Source organism: Eptesicus fuscus, chromosome 21, assembly GCF_027574615.1.
Source record: "Eptesicus fuscus isolate TK198812 chromosome 21, DD_ASM_mEF_20220401, whole genome shotgun sequence".
Classification (NCBI taxonomy): Eukaryota; Metazoa; Chordata; class Mammalia; order Chiroptera; family Vespertilionidae; genus Eptesicus; species Eptesicus fuscus.
Window position 1 is genome coordinate 22,396,893 of NC_072493.1, and position 17,726 is coordinate 22,414,618.

Genomic DNA, 17,726 nt, shown 5'->3' on the forward strand with positions numbered 1-17,726 from the left:
GAAAGTTGATCTAGACACAAATGAACAAAACAAAAACATTTCTGGACAGAAACTGGCTTGCCTGGCTCTCCCCCCTTTCGGTGTGGTGTTAGAATACCATCCAAACTTCATTTCTTTAAGAAAAAAAAAGTGTTTAATTATTACCTCTGTTGACCTCTGTACCTTCTGGCTTCCTCCACTCCTGGCCACAAGACATGGCCATTCCCGGGGCACGGCCGTGCAGACACAGGCACTCCTCACGGGCTCTGCAGAGTCGAGAAGGTAAGGCCGATGGTGGCGGGCAGGCTCGCCGCGGTCCTCACCACGGACTGGGAGGGGTTGGTTTACAGAAAGGGGACAGGCAGGACCATCCACAGGTGGAGCCTGGAGCCCGTTCTCCTCGGCACGTTTTCCGTGCCTCCATCCTTCAGTGAAAGACACCTACATGGTGGATCTGTTACGTGCGAGGTGCCTTCATGTGGGAGGTAATTCTGAGAAAAATGTTCCTTCCTTGAGTGTGGTTCTACTCAGTAGACCCATATTTACCAGTAAATACAATATTCCTTTTTACTTTGGGAAAAAAAATGGAGTGGGACCATGGAGCTAGAATGGCTTTCCAAGCGTGTCGTGGCTGAGGATCAAGAGCCCAGAGGGGCAGGCGCCTGGCAGGGGAGTTAGGAAAGAGCCCGGAGCCTGTGGCGAGGCGAGGCCTGCACGGCACGCGTGGAAAACTGTTATTTGGGGCCTGAGCACTTTCCCGAAGGGGTCGGCACCTGTGCTTTCCTGAGACAGCAGCTCCTAATCTGCTTTGGGAGTCAGTTCCCACACCCCAGTGCGCTGGCCCAGCAGAGCTCCCGCTGGCGCCCATCTGCTGGGCATTTGCTGAATCAGGCCCACGCCCTCCTTGCAGCCTCTTAGAGCTGGCAGGAGGAAACGATGGAGGAGACAAGCCTGAGAAAAAGGCGAGAGGATCAGAAGTCCATCCAGAGTAATGAACCCAAGACCACAAGTCTCCAAAAGGAGGTAAGGCGGTGCTGGGCAGGCCTTCTCAAGCCGGCGGGGCGTGGGCCTGGGGAGCAGGCGGGGAAAGTCCCCCTGACCTCTGATTGGTCAAGTGCATCTCTGAAGGAACACAATTTTGCACTTGACTTCCTCCCCTCTCGCCAGTGAGCTCAGCATGTTCTTCTTAACACTGCGCAAGCCTGGAGGAGCTGGTGTTTGCGCAGCCCCATGGCCTCTTCGGGGACGGTCAGAGAGGCCCTTGTGATGTTTGAGTTTCCTCTGTAGGGTCTTCACCAAATATCTGTCCCCCTAGATTAAGGTGACCAGACGTCCCGCTTTTGGCGGGACAGTCCCGATTTTTAACAATTAGTCCCGCGTCCCGCGGCGTTTTAAAAAAGTCCCGATTTTTGGAAAGAATGCACGACAAGCTAGGGAACAGAAATCAGGCTGGTGGCTTCTGAGGGCAGACGTTCAAAGTAGGGGCCTGAATCGGACACTTTCTTCCTTAAAATAGTGTTTTCCTTACTTGATTCATGTATAATCCACACACAGTGAAATTTCTAGATCTTCAGTGTTCAGTTTGCTGGGTTTTGACCAACTGATCACCCCCACTCAGTTCCCCCTTGCCGGCTCCCAGCGGGCCCCACCCTGAGCTCTTGCCCTGCGGATTCGTTCTGCCTGTTCTGGGACCTCACGGGATGGAACTCAGCGGTGTGTGTGCGCTGGGTCGTGGCAGGAAGCACACACCTTATGAAATGGCCTCAGCAATGGCACAGCCCCCAGTGTTTCTGTCCCTGGAGGCCTTCATTGCTCACCTCCCGCCCCACCCTGTGGCAGCTGGCCGGGCCCCCAAGCTCCCGTTTCCCTGTTAGCTCTGAGGGGGAAGCTTCGTTCTGCTCTGCCCAGCGAACAGGCATGTCCCTACAGCCTTCCTTTTTAATTTTTTAAAAATAGATTTTTATTGATTTCAGAGAGAAAGGGAGAGGGAGAGGGAGAGAGAGAGAGAGAAATATCAATGATGTGAGAGAATCATTGATCAGCTGCCTCCTCCACCCCCCCCTATTGGGGGTTGAGCCCACAACCTGGGCATGTGCCCTTGATCCAAACCAAACCTGGGACCCTTCAGTCCGCAGGCCAATGCTCTACCCACTGAGCCAAACCAGCTAGGGCTAGAGCCTTCCTTTTAAAAAAAAATAAAAATTGTTAATTATAGTTGACGTTCAATATTATTTCAAATCAGTTTCTGATGTACAGCATAGTGGTTAGATATTTATGTAATTTACAAAGTGGTCCCCACAATAAGTCTGGTACCCACATAATTACAATATTATTGACTATATTCCTATGCTGTGCTTTACATCCCCAATTTGTACTTCTCAGTTCCTAGAGCCTTTCTCGTTGGGGACTGTTTGCTAAATCAGCCTTTAGCATCAGAGCCCCTCTGTCCAGGCAGCAGGGGCGGTGCTGGTGTATGGGACTTGCACCAGGTCTGCCTTTCTGTGCCTCCATTTTCCCTTCTGTAAAATGGGTATGATGTGGTATTCCTGACTCATGAGGCTGTTGTGGGGATCAATGGACTTCGTATGAGCAAAGCCCCAGGAGCGGCACCCTGGTTCCTCCTGCAGCAGCACTGGGTGACAGGCTTCACCTGGGGCTGTGCTGGCTGCACCCAAGGGAGGCGGGGAGGGGAGCTGGATCCGGTGCAGGACTAACTCTTTCTCCCTCCTCCACACCCAAGGTGGGCCTGCTCAGCGGCATCTGCATTATCGTGGGCACCATCATCGGCTCTGGGATCTTCATTTCCCCCAAGTCTGTGCTCAGCAACACGGAAGCCGTGGGGCCCTGTCTCATCATATGGGCGGCGTGTGGCATTCTTGCAACACTGGGTAACAAAGATGCCGCTCCCTGGCCGAGTCTCCTGTGGAATCTGGGGCTGGGCTATCTGAGCACGATCCTGTTCCCTGGTCTTGCTGCCCCTGGGTCCCTTTCCATGCTGGTGCGCAGTAGGTGAAATCAGGCTGCGCCCAAGTGTCCAATGGCCAGAACTCAGCTTAGTCGGATGAGAGGGGACTATGTTGGGCCCAGTGAGCATGGCCCCCAGAGGGGAGGAGGGCTCTCAACTGGGCCACACCTCACCAGGGGCCTGGGGTCCCGCCCCCTCCCCCCCCCCCTCTCTGTGTTCCAGGTGCTCTGTGCTTTGCGGAGCTTGGCACGATGATCACCAAGTCAGGGGGCGAGTACCCATACCTGATGGAGGCCTTCGGCCCCATCCCTGCCTACCTCTTTTCCTGGACCAGCCTGTTCATCATTAAGCCCTCCTCCTTCGCCATCATCTGCCTCAGCTTTGCCGAGTATGCGTCCGCGCCCTTCTACGCGGGCTGCCAGCCTCCTCAGGTGGTTGTTAAGTGCCTGGCGGCCGCGGCCATCTGTGAGTACCCACGTCTGACCCCTTGGGCGGGGGTCAGAAAAGACCTGGCACCGACGAGGTGGGGACGTCCTGGCCTCAGGTCCCACATGCCCAGAAGTGGGCCTGGAGGGAGGTGAGAAGCGGGGCAAAGAGCCTGTCCCGCTTTGCCATCCCGTGTGGGAGCTGCCAGCGAGGGGGTGCCGCTGGCTGTCCGCAGGGCAGCGCTTGAGGGCCCGGGTTGCTTCTCCATCGCCCTCAGACTCCGAAGGTCTTTGTGAGGGGAGGTGGGGAGGCTAGAAAGAAGCCTCCTTCCAGGGCCTTTAGGACGGGGGAGATGTTGAACCCCCGACACAGAATGTTGCCCCCTCCCCAGTGGTCATCACTACGGTGAATGCGCTGAGCGTGCGGCTGGGCAGCTACGTCCAGAACGTGTTCACAGCGGCCAAGCTGGTGATCGTGGCCATCATCATCATCAGCGGGCTTGTCCTCCTGGCTCAAGGTGACCTTCAGCGGGAGGGGCGGGGCTCCCCAAGCACAGGCCCCCTTCTCATCTGGAGGGCTTCTGCTGAGCAAACCTCTCAGGCGAAAAACGCAGCAGAATCCCAGCTTCTCAGAGTTTGTTTAATAACCTCAGGTCATAAATCTTTCACATGGAGATAATGCCAAGTTCCACTCTGGCCGGCTGATACCGACTCTTTATTTACCTGGCTTAATTACAGGAAATACAAAGAACTTTGAAAATTCTTTTGAGGGCGCAAAGCTGTCCGTGGGAGCCATCAGTCTGGCATTTTATAACGGACTCTGGGCGTACGACGGATGGTAAGACACGCAAAGGCAGTGCGTCTGGGTGTGGGTTCTCCGGGCTGTCGACTGAAACTGCACGGAAAGCAATGGCTTCTGGGGTTTGGTGGGACCCGAAAATTCACCGTTATATCTCCATTTTGTTAAGCACCCCCACACACACCCTTCTGTTCTCCTCAGACCCCAGAGACACGCACCCCTTTCCCAGTCCCTCTGTGGCCACAGCCTCTGGAGTGGCCGGTGAGCAGGCAGTGGTGGGGCCCCGGGGCCAGAGGCTTCCGCAGAAACACGCAGCTCAGCCCACCCGCAGACAGTCAGGGCAGCCCAGGATGGGACCAGGCGAAGGTGTTCAGCAGCACTCCTATTTCCCCTTGAAAATCCAGGTTTAGTCGATGAGATTCTGCTTCTGTCCTTCAAGGAAGAAGCGTGGCCAGCGTCTTTCCCTCATGTACGGCATCTGCAGGTTTCATTCTCTTTTCCAAGAATTTTCCATTTTTTCAAAGCGCCTTGGGGAGACTGCCAATAGTTCTTGAAAAGTCACGTGATTCCCATGGAGGGCAAAGACTTCCCAAGCGACAGATGTGCAGATCTTTGCAGGGGGCATCCCCAGGGCTTCCTCTGAAAGAAGTTACCGCAGAATTCCCACAGGGGTTCCTTCCCTGTGGTGGAGAATCTTAAATGAGGCCAACACTTATTATCTGGTGTTTCACAACCTCAGCAAATTATGATACTCACTAGGGGTCCAGTGCACGAATTCGTGCACCTTGAAAGGAACTGTGATCCGCAAGGCTGCTGAGACCCTACCTGGCCCCTCCTGCCGCAAATCTCTCCCCCCACTCCCCCCACCCCGTCCCCTGTCTGCCAGCAGCCCCGGCCCCACACACATCTGCTGACAGCAGAGCAATGGGGCCAGCGCCATGTGAGCAGGGCCGGCACCATCAGTGGGTGCGAGCGGTGGCTCTGGTGCTGACAGCAGGTGCGAGTGCCAGGCAGGACTGCAGTGCACGGGAGCAAAGAATTTTCAGTAACCACCAGAGGCTTGCCTCAATGACAGCGACCGGCGACCCCCTTGGTGCCCCCACTCACCTGTCCCACCATCCTGCTGCGGCCGACGCCCGCCATGTTCCCTGCTCTGCCGCCTGCAGCAGCACCCGCCAGGTTCTGCGTGTGCCCCCTGGTGGTCAGCGCATGTCATAGCGACCGGTTGTTCACTTGTTCAGTTGGTCCGCTATTCGGTCTATTTGCATATTAGGGTTTTATATACACTAAGTGGCCAGATTATTATGATCTCTAAACGCATAATAATCTGGCCACTAAGTGTGTGTGTGTGTGTGTGTGTGTGTGTGTGTGTGTGTGTGTGTATTAGAGGCCCGGTGCATGAATTCATGCATGGGTGGGGTCCAGCCAGTCTGGCCAGGGGGAGGGGACATGGGCGGTTGGCCGGCCTGCCTGCTGGTCGAACTCCTGGTCAAGGGGACAATTTGCATATTAGCCCTTTATTATATAGGATATACACTGAGTGGCCAGATTATTATGCATTCAGAGATCATAATAATCTGGCCACTCAGTGTATATAGATGTTACTTTTCTCTTTCTAGGAATCAACTCAATTACATCACAGAGGAACTTAAAAACCCTTTCAGGTGAGAAAACTGAGTCAGGACAGGAGACAGTGGGCAGGCAAGCATGTTTCTCTTCTCCCAGGCAAAAGGGGAACCGCTTCCTCCCATTATCCCAGACCCCTGCCTGACACTGAGCGGTTTCCTATACGCTCGTTTCCACTCAGAGTTTGGTTTGGTTTTGGGTAGTGGGATGATTGCTGATAGGAAGGGAGAACTCCAACTTTAGCTCTGGCTTATTTTGCTTGTAAACAATTCCATTTGACTGCCTGGGAATCAGAGGGAGAGTTCCTTCTCATTTGGAGATGTCCATGGGCCGCTGGGGCTGTGCTGTTTCACGAGTGCCCTGCTGGGTGGGCCTCAGGAGGGGCAGCCGTGTCCCAGCCCACCACAGGGAGCAGGTGGAGGGCTGGCCAGGGCAGGCGGGAGAAAAGACTGGACAAGATCAACAGGCTTGTGAGTCTCTCCAGGGATGCTCTGGTCTGACACTGGGTCCCCGGGTTCCTGCCCCTCACAGAAACCTGCCCCTGGCTATCGTCATCGGGATCCCGCTGGTGACAGGGTGCTACATCCTCATGAATGTGTCCTACTTCACCGTGATGACAGCGACCGAGCTCCTGCAGTCACAGGCGGTGGCCGTGGTGAGTGCAGGTCTCTGTGGGAGGGTGCTGCGTTCTGTGGGAGGAGAAACGCTCAAGCCGAAGCCCTCACAGGGCAGGGACATGGTTGGCCAGGAGACGGGAGGGTGAACAGGTGAGGGCAGCTCCAAACACCCACCTGAGGCTGAAGGCCGCCAGAGGGGCTGGAAGGTTCCCTTTCCTGGGGGCAGGCCGGGATTATGACAGGCAAGTAGGAGGGAGATAAAAATGCAAGGGAGTTACATATAATAATGCAATGCGGACTTTAGATCAGGTAAGGACGGGGAGGACAAAGTGGGGTGTGAGGGCCAGTGGAAAAGGTGGGTGGGTCCATGTGCTGGAGGCCTCTTGGAGTTGGGGTAGGAGAGGAAACCAACTAGAAACAGACAATGAGGTGACGAGGGTGGGAGCAGGGGGAAGCAGTCTTGGTTATGATGAGTTCACCCAGCGGAGTTGGAGGGAGAACAAGTCACTCTGAATGAGGGGGCCAAGGTATTGAGAGGCCACAGTGTCCAAGTGAGACGGAGGTGACTGAGAATCATGATGGAGAGGTGGAGAGGAGATTTCTGTCACCATCCATAGGTGCTGAGATACTCTGAGAGGAGAAGAGGCCCAGTTGATTCCCTCCCGAGTGGTTCCCGACTTTTCCTCTCCAGGATGGGTCAGGGGCTGCACTCCTGAGGGTGGGGACCAGGCCTCTGGGACAGCACAGCAGCTTTCTTGGGACCCATGGTGCCCAGGGGCCATGCAAGACCCTCAAGGACTCAATCTCGCTTCTCTCACTAGACATTTGGTGACCGTGTTCTCTATCCAGCCTCTTGGGTCGTTCCACTCTTTGTGGCATTTTCAACCATTGGTGCTGCTAACGGGACCTGCTTTACAGCGGGCAGGTAGGTGACCCCACACTCATCCCTGGGACAAGGGCACCAGAGCCGACTGCACAGGAGGACACCAGCCTCGGGTCTAATTCCTTAGGGCTCTGCAGGCTAAACCCTCATGGCAGGAAACCTGATGTCCAGGGCAGGGAGCGAAAAGCATGGACAAGCCTGCACGCTGGCCCTGGACGTGGCTGGCCCCGCCGAAGAGAGGCCCTAGGTTCCTCTTTGGGGATAACAATTCTACCGACTCCAGCACCAGGCCGTCTGGTGACATAGGGAGAGAAGGGCTTTGGTTCACATGCAGTCTTTCTACTTTGTCCTTTTATTCACCTAATGATATTTCTTGATCATTGTCTCCTGTTAATATACACACAATCTAGAACAGGGATTGGCAAACTTTTCCTTAAAGGTCCAGACAGCAAATATTTTAGACTTCAACTCCATCTCTGTAGCACAAAAGCCAACAGTGGTTATTATTTGCACGAACAGCCTGGCCAACCTCCTTGACCCGCCTGGTCTAGAGACAGTTATCAGCTGTGCTGTCTTCTACTTTATGATTAGCACCATTTAGCCTGACTCCACTCATGGCCTTGGTGGGGTTATTCTCATAAGCACTGCTGAGGGGATTCTTTTTTTCTAATGTTAAAATAAAGTTCAATTACAATTGGCATTCAATATTATAGTGGTTTCAGATATACATAGTGGTTAGACATTTATATAACTTATAAAGTGATCCCCAATAAGTCTAGTACCCACCTAGAACCACACATATTACAAAATTATTGACTATATTTCCTGTGCTGTACTTTACATTCCTGTGACTATTTTGTAACTACCAATGTGTACTTCTTAATCCCTTTACCTTTTTCATCCAGCTCCCAAACCCCTCCCATCTGGCAACCATCACTTTGTTCTCTTTATCAGTCTATTTTTGTTTTACTTAGTATATTTATTTTTTTAATAAATCTTTATTGTTCAGATTATTACAGTTGTTCCTCTTTTTTTCCTCCCATAGCTCCCCTCCACCCGGTTCCCCCCCCCCCCCCCCCCCCCCGCTGCCCTTACCACCCTCCCGCAACTGTCCTCATCCAGAATTTTGGACAATTCTGTACCTGTGCAGAGTTGGGGTTGGACAGGGATTTATGCTACACTGGATTATGTTGGATGTAATTTTTATGGGGTCAAATCTAAGATCTTTGCTTACTGGTTTCTGAGTTTTCTATCTCACATAGACAAACCTTCCTCTCCTTTCAAGAACACCCACCTATATTTTTTTTCTAGCATTTTCCTGTAGCTCTTTGATCAATCTGGAATACTAGTACATTTGGATGTGAGGCATAAATTTCACTTTCCATCCCACCCCCAAACCTTTATCTGTTGTCCCAGTATTTCTTATTGAATAGTCCACCCTTACCTTACTGGCTTGAAATGCCACCATGATCATCCCCAATGTACTTGATTCACTTTGTTTCACTGATAGGTCTTTTCCTGTGCTATTATCATCCATACATTCCACAGCCTCAGTGATGCTAAATCTGGCAGGACTAGTGCTCCCATGTCAGACTTCTCTTTGCCTGTTTAGCATTCCAGATGCACTTAAAATAATTTTATCCAGTTCCAAAAGTCCTACTTGCATGTTGAGTGCATGAAATTCATATGTTGATTTTTAGGGAACTGATGGAATTTAAATATTTTTAACTCCCATATGGGAGATGTCCTCCATATACTAGGAGGAAAGAAACATTCTTTTCTTTTTTTAAAATATATTTTTTTTATTGATTTCAGAGAGGAAGGGAGAAGGAGAGAGAGAAACATCAATGATGAGAGAGAATAATTGATCGGCTGCCTCCTGCATGCCCCCCTACTGGGGATCAAGCCCGCAACCCAGGCATGTGCCCTTGGCTGGAATCGAACCTGGGACCCTTAGTCCACAGGCTGACGCTCTATCCACTGAGCCAAGCCGGCTAGGGCTCTTTTTTCTTTTTTTAAAATATATTTTATTGATTTTTTTACAGAGAGGAAGGGAGAGGGATAGAGAGTTAGAAACATTGATAAGAGAGAAACATCAATCAGCTGCCTCCTGCACATTCCCCACTGGGTATGTGCCCGCAACCAAGGTACATGCCCTTGACCAGAATTGAACCTGGGACCCTTGAGTCCGCAGGCCGATGCTCTATCCACTGAGCCAAACCAGCCAGGGCTAAATATGTTTTTATTGATTTTAAAGAGAGAAGGGAGAGGGAGAGAGAGAGGAATATCAATGAGAGAGAAACATTGATCAGCTGCCTCCTGTATGCCCCCTGGCAGGGATCAAGCCCCCAACCCACACATATGTCCTGACCAGGAATCGAACCATTGACCTCTTGGTGCATGGTTGACACTGAACCACTGAACCACACTGGCCGGGTGTGGAACTGATGGAATTTAAAGAGTGAATTCATAGCACCATCTTGAGTCTGAGTCTCCTGCCCCCATCTAGCAACTCCTTTCCTCCCACTTTCACTGACTTGTTCTGGGAATTAATACCATGTTTATATCTTTTCAAAAGTCAAGTATGGAGTTTTAAATAGATGGTCCCTTTTGGCCCTTGTATTCCTGACTTCTAATTTTGTTGTGTTGTAGTTAGCATATGTGATCTTTATGCTACCACTTCTTCATAACTTTTAAGACTTCCCTTGTGGCTTACTGAAATCTCCTGCTCTCATAGTGGATTTTTTACTTTTTAAAAAATTATATATATATTCTTGGTAGTTTGTCCTCTTTTTCAGTATGAATTCTCCTTCTTTTTGCCTTTCGTGCTCTTTTGTCCGGTATTGATATCATTCAATGAGCCATCTTTGGGCTGCTGTTTCTGCTAACATGTCCCATCCCTTTCGTCAGCGTCCATGTCATAGGGCTGTTTCAACAAATCCTACCTCAGAGTCTCTAGTCAGGCAAGGTGAACCTGATCACAGTTAATGTGATGACTGATACAGCTGGATTAATTTCTAACACATTCCTCTGCATTTTCTTTTTTCAAAGAAAATCTTACCCTGCCCTAGCTGGTTTGGCTCAGTGAATAGAGCATTGGCCTGTGGACTGAAGGGCCCTGGGTTCGATTCCTGTCAAGTGCACATGCCTGAGTTGCAGGCTTGATCCTTAGTAGGGGGCATGCAGGAGGCAGCCAATCAATGATTTTCTTTCATCATTGATGCTTCTATCTCTCTCTCTCCCTCTCCCTCTCTGAAATAAATAAAAATATATTTTTTAAAAAGAAATTCTTATCCTGATTTATTACCCATCAAGTTATCTGTATTCCTTTTGTCTTCTGCTGACTTGGAAGTCTTATTTCTACTAGAGGCCCGATGCACAAAATTCGTGCAAGAGTAGGCCTTCCTTCTCCCCGTTGCCAGCACCGGCTTCCCTCTGGCACCCAGAACCCAGGCTTCCCTTGAAGCCCCTGCTTTATCCAGAAGGACATCCGGTCGGACGTCTGGTCTAATTAGCATATTACACTTTTATTATTATAGATTCTTTCAGCAATTACCCTTAAAATTCCGCATGAACACCTAATAGAATATCAGTATCTCCGATCCTCTTCCCTCTTGCCAAGGCTCTCCCTGGCATATCAGCTAGTGTATAAGCTACACCTTGTTTATAAACCCATCCCTCCAAAAGAGTTCATCATAACAAAAATGAAAAATCCAATGCTTATGTACATACAACATGTTTTATTGCAGTTTCCTTAGCATTGCTTCTTCAACCAATAACTTCTGAGTTCAGCTTTTTGTTTGTTGTAGACTTTTTAATAGTTCCCAATGAGTATTGGAAAATAGTAAATGTCTCCTAGCTGTTGTTTATCTAAAAGTGCATTTATTTTGTCAATTGTCTTGAATGATAGATTAGCTAAAGAGAATTTTAATCTGAAAATCCACTTCTCTCATCACTGAAAAATGATTTCTCTCGAGATGCCTATTGTTCTGATTGTCCTAATTTTGTAGTTAACCTTTTAAATTCAGTAACTTAAATTTTTTTCATTTTTCTTCCCACTATAATGTTTTTTTCTGAGTATGCTTTTATTTTTCTAGAACTGGGCTCAATTTGAAGGCTCAGTTTGTTGATTCTGTAAAACCTCTCTGCTCCTCTTTGAATTCACTTTGCCCCATTCAATGATTCATACTTTCTCCTCTGTTTCTTCTCTCAACTGCTTGTCCACACTTTTAATTTCTCTGTTCTTCATACTTAGATCTAGCTTCACCTTAATTTTTCACTTGTATCTATTGTTGATTAAAATTTTTAAAAACATCCTTATGGATTTTTAGACGGAGTGGGAGGGAGAGGGAGAGACTCATTACTGTGAGAGTGAAACAGGGATCGGCTGCCTCCTACTGGGGATCGAGCCCACAGCTTGGGCATGTGCCCTGGCAGGAATAAAACTGGCAGCTTTTCAGTGCACCAGACGCCCCGAGGGGTCACCTGGATCTGGACTACACATACCTTTTTTCCTTTCCTTTTTTTTTTTTTGTTGTTGTTAATCCTCACCGAGGATATTTTCCCATGGATTTTTAGGGAGAGTGGAAGGGAGAAAGGGAAAGACAGAGGGTAACATCGATGTGAGAGACACATATAGATTGGTTGCCTTCTGCATGAGCCCCAACCAGGGCCTGGGCCAGGGAGGAGCCTGAAATCAAGTTACCTGCCCAAGACCAGAATCGAACCCAGGACCCTTTGGTCTGCAGGCTGACGCTCTATCCACTGAGCCAAACTGGCTAGGGCACTTCACATTTATTTCCTGCACAACTTTCAGGACTCAGCTCAGAAATCTCCTCTTTGAAAGGGCCTCCCCAAGCGTAGGTGACTCCACTGCACCAGGATGCAATTCTCTCCCTCACTCCTGCGAAATTCACCCACCTCCGGAGGCCAGCCCTGCCTGAGAGCACCAGGGTCACAGCTCAGTCCTTTTCTGTGGCATCGTGGGGGGGGGGGGGGGGGGGGGGGGGAGGAAGGGGGGAGCCGAGACACACTTGCTCAGGGATAGTACAGCAGCCTGCACTCCAACCGACTGACTTCTGCATTTTCCAGACTCGTTTATGTTGCGGGCCGGGAAGGCCACATGCTGAAAGTGCTCTCTTACATTAGCGTCAAGCGCCTGACTCCAGCCCCTGCCATCATCTTTTATGTAAGTATGAATTCCACCATGAAAACATCCCCCTTAAAGGCAGAGGGTCCCTCAGTTTGGTTGCTAAGCGCAGCGGTTTCCAAATGACACAGGTTCTCTTAATCCTCGACCTCAAATACATGAAAAAAGTTCAAGGCCCTGGCCAGGTAGCTCAGTTGGTTAGAGCATTGCCTCGATATGCCAAGGTTGTGGGTTCAATATCCAGTCAGGGCACATACGAGAGTCAATCAATGAATGCATAAATAAGTGGAACAACAAATCAATGTTTTTCTCTCTCTCTTCTTTCCTCTCTCTAAAATCAATCAATAAATAATAAACAAAAGCCCAAGACAATTCAGACAGTTTATTCAACCTCTGGCTCCTTGTTCTGAATTTATCCGTGAGAGACACTGTTTGAACATTCCAAACTTGTATCCTCTATATGTGTTACATGTACATTTGTATGCCCAGACCCCTGGTAACGAACCACCACTTATGGGGAATGAGTGAGGCATTTACAAGTTAGCTACTGGCAATAGCTTCTCATTCCGGTCCAATAATTCAGAAGTCATGGGATCCTTGTGCAGTGAATGGCCCTTTTAGATCTTCTCAGTGGGGGATTGTTCCCTGGTTGTGTGCAACTGCCTTGGGTACCCCGAGACCATCCACTCAGCCTCGGGGCCAGACTCCTCCGCCCACCCCAGAGGAGAACCACTATTCTCTGTAAATCTACTCCCTTTGAAGACGAGGAAACAGACCCAGAATCACAAGGCCCTTGGGTTCACCCGGTGCAGACAGTGCAGGTCACGACCAGGCCCGACAGCCCGAGTTTCCTAGCCCAGGGCCCTTCCCCACGATGAAAGCTCTCTGGAAGGAAAATTCATAATTAAGAAGCTGGTGCAATATACACACACTTCTATGTTGTGTTCCTCCCTACCTAAAATCACAGCTTCAGAGAGTCACACATTTTCCAAATCCTTTCCATCAGGCCGCAAAGAGAACACCCATCACAGCCCGTCTGATTTCACCCCTGGGACGATGGGACGCAGTTCTCTTCCAGGCTGGTGTTTATCCACAGGGAAAGCTGCTTCGTCAGCCCTCCGTGGAGGGATAAAGATGGTGTTTTATGTGCTGATGACCTAAGAATGTGTCCCTCTTTCCACTAGGGTATCATAGCCACCATTTATATCATTCCTGGTGATATAAACTCATTAGTCAACTACTTCAGTTTTGCTGCCTGGATGTTTTATGGCCTGACGGTTTTGGGGCTGATCGTGATGAGGTTCACGAGGAAAGACCTGGAAAGACCTATCAAGGTAGGTTTAATGCCCCAAATGTCACGGATACCTTCGATTTCTTGAAATGAATTAGAGAGAGAGGTAACTATTTTAAATTCCAGGGGCATGACATTTCCAACCTGACCCTACTCTTCTCTGAAATAACACATTTTAAAGTTCAGGGAAGGGAATAAACATGTTAAAAACAAAATCTCTGACCTAGCTGGTTTGGCTCAGTGGATAGACTGTCGGCCTGCGGACTGAAGGGTCCCAGGTTTGGTTCCGGTCAAGGGCACGTGCCTGGGTTGTGGGCTTGATTCCCAGTAAGGGGGCGTGCAGGAGGCAGCCAATCAATGATTCCCTCTCATCATAGATGTTTCTATCTCTATCTTCCTCTCCTTTCCTCTCTGAAATCAATTTTAAAAAATCCCTACCAGTTAAAGATGATTACTGAAAATGTTATAGTTAAAATGATAGGAAGTCTGCCATTTTCTTTATATTCCAGGGAAACAAAAAGTAGAATAAAGTTGGGAAAATTAAATATTGAAATTAGGGGGGGGGGGACATGGATTTCATTAATTCTTCTTTCTGTATCAATGTCTTGGTTTTGAATAAAAAATTTCCGAAAGGAAAGGAATGTGCATGCCCAAATCATGACACGTGCTGTTTTGCCCACAGGTGCCCATTTTCATCCCCGTCTTGGTGACTCTCATATCCGTGTTTTTGGTTTTGGCCCCAATCATCAGCAAACCCGAATGGGAGTACCTCTACTGCATGTTATTTATACTGAGCGGCACTATGTTTTACTTCCTTTTTGTCCACTACAAGTTTGGATGGGCTCAGAAAATCTCAAGTAAGTGTCAACAGAGGAGCAGGCAGTTCTGCTATTAGGGGAGCACACCGGCCCTGGGTCTCCCAGGCCCATCACAGGCCATCAGGCAGCTGGCAAATGTCACCTCCACGTTGTGAGGACACGACCCCTTAACCTCGGTGTGACAGCTCTGGGGTCCACCTGCGGCCTCCTCCTTTGTTTCCATCAATTACTGTAGCAAGCAGATGGGAAGGCACCATTTTTTAAATTTGTGAAATACAGATAAACCTTACCATCTTAACCATTTTAAGCACACAGTTCAGTGGTGTTGCCTCTCCCCACTGTTGGGCACCCAACTGTAGAGAACCTCAGGCCACATCTGGGAGGCTCAGCGGCATCCCAGAGACACCCAGGAGGTGACAGAGCTGAGACAAGGGCCCAAGCCTTCAATGCCAAGGCCACAGCTCTCGTTTTCCACTCAGCAATCCTGGGTCTTCATCCTATATAACGAAAGCCTAATATGCAAATCGACCAAACGAAAGAACAACCAGTTACAATGATGCACACTGACCACCAGGGAGCAGATGCTCAATGCAGGAGCTGCCCCCAGCCCACAGGCCCCAGGCCAAAGTGGGTGTGAGTGGGGGCCTGATTGCCCCACAGAGAGAGGCGACCAGCAGCAGCGGGGGGCAGGGCTGGCGAGTGGGCAGCGCCAAGCTGGCCAAGGCGGGTGCCAGCAGGGTCCCCCCCCACCCCGTTCACCCTGCCAGTCACCCCACAGATCGGCCCTGATTGCCGGCCAGGCCTAGGGACCCTACCCATGCATGAATTTCATGCACTGGGCCTCTAGTTTATTATAAGGCACTTGTTTAAAAGTTTAACTACATAACCACTTTCACTTTGAAAAAGAAGGTAGCACCAAAGTACATCATGGAGACTCGGCAGTACATCCGTGTGTATGATGCTCACCAGGTGTCATCCTGTATGGCACATCCACTGCAGGGAACTCCAGCTATAAAAGCCTCCAGGTCCTGAGCATGATGGGTATTTCCTGGTCTTCTCCCTGTACAGGAGTTCCTAAAGGCAGGAATCTGGCTGGAGCTATTCAACAGCCACTTAACATTTATTGAGTGAATGTGATTAAAAATCTGCCTCTCCCTTTCTCCTTCAGCTTGTCTGAACAGGGAAATACAATCCTCTCTTCAGACATGCCCATGTGATTACTTATATAAATGAACTTAGGTAGACATGCAAGGTAAAGGTAGGAAAGAGCAAAACCCCTTGGGTGAGGTTTATTTACTCTGAGCTCTCGGACGAGGATGCCTAGAGCTCGGGCAAGTTCCAGGTGCTCTCTCAGCCTCCATGTCCGCCTCTGTGGAACCAGGTACCACCACTTACCTGACCGTCGTGTCATAAGGAAGAGAGGATCTCTTTCATGTTGATTAACAAAGTGAAACCAAAAACAAAATCTAGCTTCGTATTTCCACCAAGGACTTTTTTCCTTTCCTGAAACAGCTCACCCCATCCCAACCTCTTTAATCTAACCCTAAACTGAGAGAGGAATTGCAGACACAGTGCTATAGGAAGGAAAGATAATTTATTACTATTTAAAAAGCAGCTATTTCCCCCCATGCCTTTGAAAATAAACTTGGATTTGATCATGCTGACAGAGAATCTAGCCAGGATGACTTAGAACCTAAAGGCACAAAATATGTGCCCCCCCCCCCCCCGCAACATACTGTATTTTTTATTGACTTTATTGGGGTAACATTAATAAAATTAAATAGGTGTCAGGTGTACAATTCTACATCATCTGTATATTGTACCGTGTCACCACCCCAAGTCAATCAAGTCTCCTTCCATCACCACTTATCCCCCGATACCCTCTTCCACCTCCCCGCAAAAATGTCTTCTCAGCTTTAGAATATTTAGCCAAGCTGCTCCCTACAAAAAAACAGTTAAGACGTTGGAATTAAAGAGGTGAAAAGAGTGAACAATCTGTGTTTTAAACAAGATGATGTCTTCAGTGATTTCAGACTCATATTCAACCATTGGTCAGTGGTAAACATATGCATATAATTGAGTCATTCATATTTTTCCTACAAATTGTTTGGTGGCAATAAAATATTTAGCACGTCTCTAATGCTTTAGGGGAAAGAATTTGTGCCCAAAGAACCACTGAGTTGCCAGGATGGTTCTGCCAGCCTCCCAGCACCGCGGGCGAGGCCCCGGAGCGCGGGTCTAACAGGACTCACCGCGGAGTCACAGTAGTACTGCTCACCGATAAGCCTGGCAAAGCTCGTTTCATTAGCTTCCTAACGGCACTTTTCGACTCTCACTCCAGAGCCCATCACCATGCACCTTCAGATGCTGATGGAAGTTGTGCCACCGGAGGAAGCTCCCGAGTAACAGACTCAGTCGCCCGCAGCAGGTCCAGCAGGGATGGACTTATTTTTGTAAGCACTATCTGCAGTTACTTCTTCCTGATGTTTTCTTAAGAAAAAAAAAAAATGTATTGCGATGTCTATAATACTGGTATTTTTAGATATTCTTAATTCTCAAGGGGGGTGTTGGCTAAATTAACAGGCGAAGATGTCACCTCCAGAAGGCTGATGGCTAGGGGAGGGCTGGATTAAAAACCACCACCGTTGTGGCGGCGGCTCTTTAACCAGGGGCAGATCACACCTACGTAAATAAAGGGCATCCTTAAACTTAGTGACCAAAAGGTATACAAAACATTGGTGAGACTGAGTGCCGCCCCCATGTTTAACCTGGGATGTGCATGGCAGGCCTGTCCCAGGCGGAATGTCGCCGCCCCACTGCAGAGCTGACCGCCGGGAACCGAGGGCGCTGCAACCAGCGGTCAGCATCCCAGCTCCCCAACAGCCTTCACTGACGTTTTGGTCAAACAAGAAAGCACGGTGAATAAAATTCTGTTTTGCATTTGGCACTCAGGGAAATGCTGTCTAAAAAATTTTAAAAATAAACACTTCTGTGAAAACACTAATTTTATTGATATACTTCAAAAGAGATCACACAACTAAATATGGGAGCGATTTTAGAAACATAAAGACAAAGTATTTTTACCTTATATTTCAGAAATCTTCCCCAAACATGAAATCAGTACATATTAATAGAACAAAAAAATAATTAGTAGTTGTTTACATTTCACAAGCC

General features: G+C 49.0%; 1 protein-coding gene across 1 annotated transcript; it reads left to right on the forward strand.

Moving 5' to 3' along the window:
- The first annotated feature begins 915 nt into the window (after positions 1-915).
- On the forward strand, positions 916-16,958 carry SLC7A9 (solute carrier family 7 member 9). The gene is made up of 12 exons (XM_008139775.3): positions 916-1,002; positions 2,720-2,867; positions 3,167-3,409; positions 3,762-3,887; positions 4,108-4,207; positions 5,788-5,832; positions 6,326-6,449; positions 7,233-7,336; positions 12,386-12,482; positions 13,628-13,777; positions 14,417-14,591; positions 16,894-16,958. Exons 1-12 carry the CDS (start codon positions 916-918, stop codon positions 16,956-16,958), a joined length of 1,464 nt encoding a protein of 487 aa, XP_008137997.1.
- Positions 16,959-17,726: the final 768 nt, after the last annotated feature.